Source organism: Dryas octopetala, chromosome 9 (assembly GCF_963921425.1).
Source record: "Dryas octopetala chromosome 9, drDryOcto1.1, whole genome shotgun sequence".
Lineage (NCBI taxonomy): Eukaryota > Viridiplantae > Streptophyta > Magnoliopsida > Rosales > Rosaceae > Dryas > Dryas octopetala.
The window spans coordinates 15317225-15328017 of NC_141374.1; the positions used below are offsets into that span (position 1 = coordinate 15317225).

The 10793-nt window shown below is 38.6% G+C and overlaps 1 protein-coding gene and 3 pseudogenes across 1 annotated transcript; all 4 read left to right on the top strand.

The window, feature by feature from the left end:
• The first annotated feature begins 1458 nt into the window (after positions 1-1458).
• On the top strand, positions 1459-3424 carry LOC147274684 (phenylacetaldehyde oxime monooxygenase CYP71AN24-like). Its single transcript, XM_086256355.1, has 2 exons — positions 1459-2426; positions 2666-3424. The coding sequence occupies exons 1-2, from the start codon at positions 1491-1493 to the stop codon at positions 3281-3283; spliced, it is 1554 nt and encodes a 517-aa protein (XP_086112481.1). The 5' UTR covers positions 1459-1490; the 3' UTR covers positions 3284-3424.
• An 884-nt stretch (positions 3425-4308) lies between these two features.
• On the top strand, positions 4309-5443 carry LOC147274685 (phenylacetaldehyde oxime monooxygenase CYP71AN24 pseudogene; annotated as a pseudogene).
• A 416-nt stretch (positions 5444-5859) lies between these two features.
• On the top strand, positions 5860-6477 carry LOC147274686 (phenylacetaldehyde oxime monooxygenase CYP71AN24 pseudogene; annotated as a pseudogene).
• A 268-nt stretch (positions 6478-6745) lies between these two features.
• Positions 6746-9324, top strand: LOC147274687 (phenylacetaldehyde oxime monooxygenase CYP71AN24 pseudogene; annotated as a pseudogene).
• The last annotated feature ends 1469 nt before the right edge of the window (positions 9325-10793 follow it).

Below are 10793 nucleotides of genomic sequence, written 5' to 3' on the forward strand. Positions count from 1 at the left end.
TGATATTGTCCATTATGATTGAATTAAAAGAGAGACTTTTTCTTTTTGAGATTAAAAGTTAAAAACTATAAAGTACAATTCATAAAAATCAACATTGCAAATTTACAACAGCTCACAACTGACTACTGGGCATTATATTGCATGCAACCAAAAATATAAGCTTTATATTTTTAACACTTGAGCATTTTAAGTTTTAACACTTGAGTTTAAAATGGAATACTCAGTAACTCAAATACAAGCCTACAACAACAAATGAAGTCAAGTCTCAAAGTGATAAATCGTGGGTGAGTGTGTATTGCTAAAAAAAACCAAAGAACAAACCCAGAAAATGAGATTGAGAATTCCTTTTCAATCTCAGAATCCAAAGAGAAAAGAAAGGATTGCTTATTATTCTTACCTCCACTCCTTCGCAGCTGCACAGGGTAAAGCTCATAGTTAGAGAACAAAGAAGGAGATCTGTTTTTTTTTTTTTTTTTTTTGCCTAGAATAAAGGAGATTAGAGAGAGAGAGAGTACCTAATTAAAATTGGACTTGTTTTTGGTCAAATTAAATTTGGACTTTCATTTTGTTTTTATTTGTTTGGGCCTTTACTCTAAAGAGAGCCCAAGGCAAGCGTTCTACTTACCTTAGGTTTGGGCCCATCCTGATCTAGGCTTATTTGGTTTTTTTTTTTTTTTTTTTTTAAGTCAAAAATTAAGTTATAGGGTAATTTTGCATCACACTCGGTCATCCACACTTGTCCGGACTAATTTTATATTACGAATTATTTATGTGTAAGAATTTTTATTTGAATATACTTCTAGTGGCATAAAGAATTCTTATATGCAATCTTATTCAAACCAAGTGTGAATGCGAGAATCACTCTTAAATTATATTTATAAGTATGCAAAATGCTAAGATTCCATCTTTTTCTAATGTGACAATTGGAATAAATAAATAAATGATGAGAAACAAGTTGAATTCTATATGTGCTGTCTTGCGCATTGGATGGCAGGTTTTGCTTTCCCTAGTTTGTCTTCATGTACAAAAATAATTGCTGCTATTATAATCATAAGGTATACATCAATTAGTTAATGTTTAGAATCCATCTTTTTATAATGTAACAGAGTTGGAATAAATAAATGATGAGAAACAAGTTGACTTCTACGCTGTCTTGTGCATTGGATGGCAGGTTATCCTTACCCTAGTTTGTCTTCATGTACAAAAATAATTGCTGATTTTATAATCATAAGGTATACATCAATTAGGTAATGTGATTTTTCTGCATGATATGTACATGTTAACTTGCTGGGAATGGGATTGGTGAGAATTATTATATATATATGGTGAGAGTTTCTATAGAAGCATCAGTGTGCATCCGAGAAGACACTGTGTATTGTTGTGTGATGTGATTTCTTATTTGAATCTCAGTTTTTAATTGCACCTATAAATCCTAACTAGAACTGCTCTATAATTAAGAAGACTAAGATTTCAAGTGGCCTGTCAAAAATATGGGAATGGCTCTATTACCACTGTTGAGTCAATTGTGGCAAGAGCTACAACGGAGCACTCTCTTCAATCTTTTCCTGGTTTCTCTTTTCTTTCTTTCTATACTCATTTTGTTTTCACTGACTAGATCAGGTGGGAAACTCAAATTACCTCCATCCCCAACAAGGTTACCTATAATTGGAAACCTTCATCAACTAGGCACACTCCCACATCGCTCTCTTCGTGCTCTCTCTAACAAGTATGGCCCTCTAATGCTACTACATCTAGGCCAAGTTCCAACCCTGGTAGTTTCATCTACAGAAATGACCAAGGAAATTATGAAGACTCATGACACTGTTTTCTGCAGCCGGCCCCAGTCTACGGCAGCAAAGATGTTACTCTATGGATGCCAAGATGTGGGGTTTGCTCCTTATGGGGAGTACTGGAGACAAGTTCGGAAAATCTGTGTTCTCGAACTTCTGAGCCTTAAAAGGGTGCAACAATTTCAGTATGCAAGGGAAGAAGAGGCCGCAGAATTGGTCAGCAGGATACGCAAAGCGTGCCTCAGTGAGTCTCCCGTTAATCTAAGTGAGATGCTGATAGGAACCTCCAACAACATAATGTCTAGGTGTATTATTGGACAGAAATTTGGGGAAGAAGATGGTAATAGCAGGTTTGGAGAGTTATCAAGAAGGCTCATGATGCAATTAGGGGCTTTCAGTGTTGGAGATTTCTTCCCTTATTTGAGATGGGTTGACAGTCTTAGAGGCTTCATCGCAGGTTTGAAAGCAACTGCTACAGGATTAGATGGATTCTTTGATCAGTTGATTGAAGAACATAAGACATCAAAGAGAGATGGTGATCAGCCTAAGGATTTTGTGGATATTCTCCTCCAACTTGGAAATGATGGCATGGCTGAATTTGAGCTCGCTTCAGACAACCTGAAAGCAATCCTACAGGTCTCTCTCTCTCTCTCTCTCTCTCTCTCTCTCTCTCTCTCTCTCTCTCTCTCTCTCTCTCTCTCTCTCTCTCTCTCTCTCTCTCTCTATATATATATATATATATACATATATATATGTATCTGTCACTCACATACTCACTTAATGCCTGTTTGTGCTTCTATACAAAGCACTTTTTTGTTGGTCATGTTTCATTGGTATATTGGCTGAAATACTTGTGGTCTTTATGGTGATTTTAGGACATGTTTGTGGGAGGAAGTGATACAACTTCAACAGGGTTGGAATGGTTAATGACAGAACTTGTGAGGAATCCAAGTGTGATGGAGAAAGTCCAAGAAGAAGTAAGAAGAGTGGTGGGGAAACAAACAAAGGTGGAAATGAGTGATACCAATGAAATGGAGTACATGAAATGTGTCATCAAAGAAAATCTAAGACTTCATCCTCCAGTTCCACTTTTACTTCCTCGAGAAACAACTGCTGGTGTAGAATTGGGAGGTTACTATATCCCTGCGAAAACAAGAGTGTTTGTCAATGCATTTGCAATCCAAAGGGACCCCAGATTCTGGGACAGGCCAGAGGAGTTTGTCCCAGAGAGGTTTGAGGACAACCCAATTGATTTCAAAGGCCAGGACTTCCAGTTCATTCCATTTGGTGGAGGGAGAAGAGGGTGTCCTGGACTCACCTTTGCAGTTGCTTCAGCTGAATATGTGGTTGCCAACCTTCTATATTGGTTTGATTGGAAGTTGCCTAGTGGTGGTAGTGAATTGGCTGAGGCCTTGGATATGACTGAAGTGTCTGGACTCACTGTCCATAAGAAATCACCTCTTTATTTGGTGCCAATACCATACTCCACATAATCCCCTTCATCCAGAGGTTTCATGTTGTTCCTTATTTTTCAATAAGAAGCAGTTGTTGTGATAATGTATGATTCTGATTGAAATAAAAAATAAATAAATAAAACTCAGAATGACTGTGGTTTTCCACTGGTGGCATGAGAAGTACAAGAAATAGCATAATTGATGCATGTAAGTGTAGTATCTGTTGAACAGTAAGAATAAATGGGTATATAGAAATGGAAGGAGAGATGAAGCAGTACAAATTACATCACTCTTATCTTGTGTTGATTGGTCCCTTTAATTGGTCATAGGCTATGAATGATCCATGAACTCTTCCAAAAGTTCATTTTCATATTTAATTACTTGTAATTAATTAATTTGTTGGGAGTTTTAGAGAATAATAATGGTCATACCTTCAGTAACCCTTTAATTGAACCTTTTTCTTTGTCTTTTCTTTTTTGGGTTCTAAGTTGTACCTCTTGAAACTCTCCTAATAAGCTAATTTTGTTGATTGATAGTTCTTATGTATTTCAGTATTCTCTGATGTCAATTGCTTGTCTCATGGCCAAAGTTTAATTAATATTGTAGCAGGCACTTTAAGCATTTCTATATTCAGATAACAATACAATACCTCTAATAGCTGTTTAAAGGTCAGACATATATACATACCTCCATACATAAACGCAAGCATCCAATACTTCAAAGGTTAGCTGCTGCTATATATGACTGAGGAGCAGAGGGTGTTGATAATTTTATGTACTTAATTTCAAGCAGAGGAAATGGGCGTACTACCACATTTGCACCAACTGTGGCTAGAGCTACACAGAAGCTTAACCTTCAACACCTTCCTCCTCCTCCTCCTTTTTTATTTTTTTCATTTTTCTCATGTTCATCAGCTACCAATAATTGGTAACCTTCATCAGCTAGGCACACAGCCACACCGCACTCTTCGAGCTCTCTCAGATAAATATGGTCCTCTGCTTCTCATGCAATTAGGCCATGCCCCAACTTTAGTGGTCTCATCTGCAAAATTTGCCAAAGAAATTATGAGGAACCATGACATTGTTTTCTCCAACTGGTCGAAAACTACCGCTGAAGACATTTTGTATTATGGCTGCACAGACATTGGGTTTGCACCCTATGGTGACTACTGGAGACAAGCTAGGAAAATATGTGTTCTTGAGCTTTTGAGCCAGAAGAGAGTGCAGGCATTTCAGTTTGTGAGGGAAGAAGAAGTTGCAGTGTTGGTCAGTAAGATAAGAAAGGCAAGGCTTGCTGGGGCTCATGTCAATCTGAGTGAGATGCTGGTTGCAACCTCAAACAACATAGTTCTTAGATGTGTGATTAGGAGAAAGTTTGAGGAGAAAAATGGTAAGAGCAGATTTGGAGAACTCTCAAGGAAGGTGATGGAACAACTCACAGCTTTCAGTTTGGGAGATTATTTCAGGATTAATTGTGCGCCTTAAAGCAACCTTTAGAGCATTGGACTGTTTTTTGAATCAGGTGGTTGAAGAACATAGGGCAGTGAAAGCAAAAGGGCATAACCACCAGTACTCTTTCAAGAAAGACTTTGTGGATATTCTCCTCCAACCCCAAAAGCATGGCATGGATGGTTTTGAGCTCACTCAAGAAAACCTCAAAGCAATTCTGATGGTCCCTCTCTCTTTCCCTCTCTATCTCTATATATCTAGATAAAGAAATTATTTTTTTTGTCAAATATCCGGCACGTTGCAAGCTAGACTGTAAATTTGGACTATGTATTCAAACCAAAATCTACTCAAATTGTCGGTCTGGGAACATAACATAACGTACCAAAGTGTTTGATAGAACATTCCCTCTATCTAGAGAATCATCAAAGAAACTCTAAGACTTCACCCACCCGCTCCTCTTTTGTTACCTAGAGAATCATCTGTCTCTGTAAAATTGCAAGGTTATGACATTCTTCCAAAAACTAGAGTTTATGTCAATGCATGGGCAATCCAAAGAGACCCCAAGTTTTGGGAGAGGCCAGAGGAGTTTGTTCCAGAGGAGTTTGTTCCAGAGAGGTTTGTGAACAGCCTGATTGATTTCAAAGGACAAGACCAGTTCCAGTATATCCCATTTGGTGGAGGAAGAAGGGCTTGTCCTGGTTTGACATTTAGGATTGGAATATGTGATTGCCAACCTCTTGTACTGGTTTGATTGGAAGGTCCCAGATGGCAAAATGGGGAGAGAGTTGGACATGAGTGAAGTCAATGGCCTTACTTTTTATAAGAAAGTTCCTCTTCTTCTTGTTCCAGTACCATATTCATTGATTCATCACTTGAGAGAATGATGATGGGCATATATTAGGGATTGGTAGGCATGAGTAGAGTAGGACTTGTTATCCAGAAAATTATGGTACTACTTAACCAAAGCTATATACATTAGAGAAATTAAAATAAGTTGGAGATTCTGCAAATATCTACTACATAAATCAACATGTAACTATGTAAGGATGTTGATCCTGATTTGTGCTTCTATACAAAGCACTTTTTTGGTGGTCATGTTTCTATACACACACGCGCACACAACGATGTATATTGGCTGAAATACTTGTGGTCTTATGCTGATTTTAGGACATGTTTGTGGGAGGAAGTGATACAACTTCAACAGGGTTGGAATGGTTAATGACAGAACTTGTAAGGAATCCAAGTGTGATGGAGAAAGTCCAAGAAGAAGTAAGAAGAGTGGTGGGGAAACAAACAAAGGTGGAAATGAGTGATACCAATGAAATGGGGTACATGAAATGTGTCATCAAAGAAAATCTAAGACTTCATCCTCCAGGTCCACTTTTGATTCCTCGAGAAACAACTGCTGGTGTAGAATTGGGAGGTTACTATATCCCTGCGAAAACAAGAGTGTTTGTCAATGCATTTGCAATCCAAAGGGACCCCAGATTCTGGGACAGGCCAGAGGAGTTTGTCCCAGAGAGGTTTGAGGGCAACCCAATTGATTTCGAAGGCCAGGACTTCCAGTTCATTCCATTTGGTGGAGGGAGAAGAGGGTGTCCTGGACTCACCTTTGCAGTTGCTTCAGCTGAATATGTGGTTGCCAACCTTCTATATTGGTTTGATTGGAAGTTGCCTAGTGGTGGTAGTGAATTGGCTGAGGCCTTGGATATGACTCAAGTTTCTGGACTCACTGTCCGTAAGAAATCTCCTCTTCATCTTGTGCCAATACCATACTCCCCTTGATCCCACTCCATCCAGAGGTTTCATGTTTATATATTCTCTTAAACTAGTTCTTTGTTTTTTGTGATTGTATTGTCCATTATGATTGCAATATAAAATTAATCTTCAATTATCAATCTATAAAATTGTTTAAATAAAAGAGAGAATTTTTCTTTTTGAGATTAAAAGTTAAAAACTATAAAGTACTATTCATACAAATCAACATTACAACAGCTCACAAGTCACAACTGACTAGTGACATCTGGGCATTATATTGCATGCAACCAAAAATTTAAGATTTATATTTTTAACACTAGAGCATTGTAAGTGTTAACTTTTAACACTTGAGCATTGTTAGCTTCCTAGCTTGTTTATTCTTCTTCAATCCAAGGAAAACCAATCAAGCTGCACATGTGATGGCCGCAGGCTGTGCTTTCCGTAGCTTGTCTTCTTTTATTTGGGAGGATAGCCCCACTGACTGGTTATTTGAAGGGACCCCAATTTTGTTTCTATGGTTTGAAATTGAAATGTTAACAAATAAATTTTGTGTCAACATCACAGTCTCCGAAAGTAGTAATTGTACATAAACAATAAATATGTAACCATGAATAATTGTTTAGAACCTGGGGAATTGCTCTATAAGAAAGGCTCAGATTTCAAGTGGCCTGCCAAAGTTATGGCAATGGCTCTATTACAACTGTTGAACCAGTTATGGCAAGAGCTACAAATGAACACTCTCTTCAATCTTTCCCTGGTTTCTCTTCTCTTTTTTTCCGTTTTCATTTTGTTTTCACTGCCCAGATCAGGTGGGAAACTCAAATTACCTCCATCCCCAACAAGGTTACCTATAATTGGAAACCTTCACCAGCTAGGCACATTCCCACACCACTCTCTTCAAGCTCTCTCTAAAAAGTATGGCCCTCTAATGCTATTACAGTTGGGCCAAGTTCAAGCCCTGGAAGTTTCATCTGCAGAAATGGCCAATGAAATCATGAAGACTCATGATACTATTTTCTCCAGCCGGCCCCATTCTACGGCTGCAAAGATATTGCTCTATGGATGCCAAAACGTGGTTTTTTCTCCTTATGGAGAGTACTGAAGACAGGTTCGGAAAATTTGTGTTCTTGAACTGCTGAGCCTTAAAAGAGTGCAGCAATTTCAGTATGCAAGGGAAGAAGTAGTTGCAGAATTGGTCAGCAGGATACACAAAGCGTGCGTCAGTGAATCCCCTATTAATCTAAGTGAGATTCTGACAATAACCTCCTACAACCTTATGTGTAGGTGTATTCTGGGACAAAAGTTTGTGGAAGAAGATGGTATTACCAGGTTTGGAGAGTTATCAAGAAGGTTGTCTATGCACCTTGCGGCTTTCAGTTTTGGAGATTTCTTCCCTTCTCTGAGATGGATTGACCATCTTAGAGGCTTCATTGCAAGTTTAAAAGCAACGACTACGGAATTAGATGGATTCTTTGATCAGTGGATTGAAGAACATATGACAGCAAAGAGAGAAGGTGAGCCTGATATGAAGGACTTTGTGGATATTCTCCTCCAACTTCTAAAGGATGGCATGCTTGAATTTGAGCTCACTTCAGACAACCTGAAAGCAATCCTCCAGGTCTCTCTCTTCATCTCTTTCAATCAAATGGACTACTTAAAATGTGTCATCACTCATCAAAGAAACACTAAGACTACATCCTCTCTTAGTTCCTCAAGAAACATTTGGAGTTGTAAATTTGGGAGAACACTATACTCTCATCCATACGTGGGACATCCACACCTGGTCTGGACGGGATCCTATACGGGGTGCCAATCCTATTCAGGAAGCTTGTCAAGACTTGATCCTATATGGTAAGCCGGGAACCTATATGAAGTTGGCATAACGGAATCCATATATAGGATCCCGTCCAAACTAGGTGTGAATGACCCAAGTGTGTAATTGTGTATGCAAGAATCACCCACTATATCCCCAGCGAAGAACAACAGTATCTGTGAAAGCATTTGCAATCTAAAGGGACCCCAAATTGTGGGACAGGCCAGAGGACTTTGTCCGAGAGAGGTTTCGGGAAACTTCAATGATTTCAAATGCTAGGACTTTGTCAAAAGAAATTATACGACTATATGACCCATGTACCATTTTTATACTACATAAAAATCACTGAAAGAAAGTTGCTGGACCGCATACATATGCATAGTACATCCAGCAAAGGCGGTTTGGATCCTATAGTTCAGGATAAGTATCAGGTGCAAGGCAAAGCAATCAAGCTGCAGAAATGATGGCCACAGGTTTTGCTTTCCGGAGCTTCGCTACTTGTATTTGGGAGGATAGGCCATACTGCCTGACTGGTTGTTTGTTTGTTAGATATTGAAGGGACTGAAATGTGACCCTATTTTGTTCTTTCATTGAATTTTCTTTGGATTGAAATTGAAATGGAAACAAATAAAGTTGGTGTCAACATCACAATCTCTGTAAGCAATTATTGTATGTAACTATGTAACCATGAATAATTGTTTAGAACATGCAGAATTGCTCTATAAGAAAGACTCAGATTTCAAATTAAATCTTGACAGGTCCACTACTAGAGTATATATTTCCACCATCAAATGTGATTGTATGTCATAAGACCAATAGACGAACTCGTTTCTTGATTAACTTGATCACAAGCATTACACGGCTCTGGTCATATACCACCAAAATTCTTCGTTATTATATAATCGTGGGCCATTTAGAAAACTGAACTACAAGGGCTCAGATTTCAGGTGTCCTGCAAAAACTATGGCAATGGCTCTATCACCACTGTTGAATCAAGCGTGTCAAGAGATACAAAGGAGCACTCTCTTCAATCCTTTCCTGGTTTCTCTTCTTTTTCTTTCTATTTTCGTCTTGTTTTCACTCACTAGATCAGGTGGGAAACTCAAATTACTCAAGGTTACCAATAATTGGAAACCTTCACCAGCTAGGTACACTCCCACACCGCTCTCTTCATGCTCTCTCTAACAAGTATGGCCCACTAATGCTACTACACTTAGGCCAAGTTCCAACACTGGTAGTTTCATCTGCAGAAATGGCCAAGGAAATCATGAAGACTCATGATACTGTTTTCTGCAGCCGGTCCCAGTCTACGGCTGCAAAGATATTGCTCTATATATGGATGCCAAGACGTGGGGTTTTTTCCTTATGGAGAGTACTGGAGACAAGTTCGGAAAATTTGTGTTCTTGAACTTCTGAGCCTTAAAAGGGTGCAAGAATTTCAGTATGAAAGGGAAGAAGAAGTTTCTGGACTCACTGTTCATAAGAAATCTCCTCTTTATTTGGTGCCAATACCATACTCCGCATAATCCCCTTCATCCAGAGGTTTCATGTTTATTTATTCTCTTAAACTATTTGTTCTTTGTTTTTTGTGATTGTATTGTCCATTATGATTGAATTAAAAGAGAGACTTTTTCTTTTTGAGATTAAAAGTTAAAAACTATAAAGTACAATTCATAAAAATCAACATTGCAAATTTACAACAGCTCACAACTGACTACTGGGCATTATATTGCATGCAACCAAAAATATAAGCTTTATATTTTTAACACTTGAGCATTTTAAGTTTTAACACTTGAGTTTAAAATGGAATACTCAGTAACTCAAATACAGTCAATTTAGGGTTTTAGAATCCGGAAATAATTCTGTCCAATTCAAAGCTTCCATAGTGCTCTCCCTCGGAAGCAAGGAATGGGATAGCGGAGAAGCAAAAAACATCTCATGTTCAGAAAAAACAACATCCATGGTAACATAGTACTTACCAGTAGAAGGATGCATGAAAACATCTGTATCCCTTTTGTAAGGGATGATAACCCACAAAAACACACTTGAGAGCACATGGATCAAGCTTAGTACGCATATGCTTCTGTAAATGCACAAACACGACGCAACCAAAAACCCGGGGTGGAAGTGTAAAATGTGAAGGAAGAGGTACAGAGGATGCCAGTGTATCTAACAGCGTCTGAAATTCCAAAACTCGAGTAGGCACACGGTTGAGAAGATAAACAGCCGTGGTAATGGCTTCCTCCCAAAACTGTGGCCCCATATGTGCGCCAATAAGGGCAGCCCGCGTAATTTCAAGAATCTGTCTATTTCGCCGTTCAGCCACACCATTTTGTTGTGGGGTGTAAGGACACGTGGTTTCATGCAAAATACCATGAGTCTGAAAATAAGTGCGTAACTCCTGATTAACGAATTCCCCACCATTATCAGACCGAAGCACTTGTAAATTTGCAGAAAATTGTGTCTTAATCATTTGGTGAAAAGTGCGAAATATTGCAGCTACATCACTCTTATGTCGCATCAAATAGAG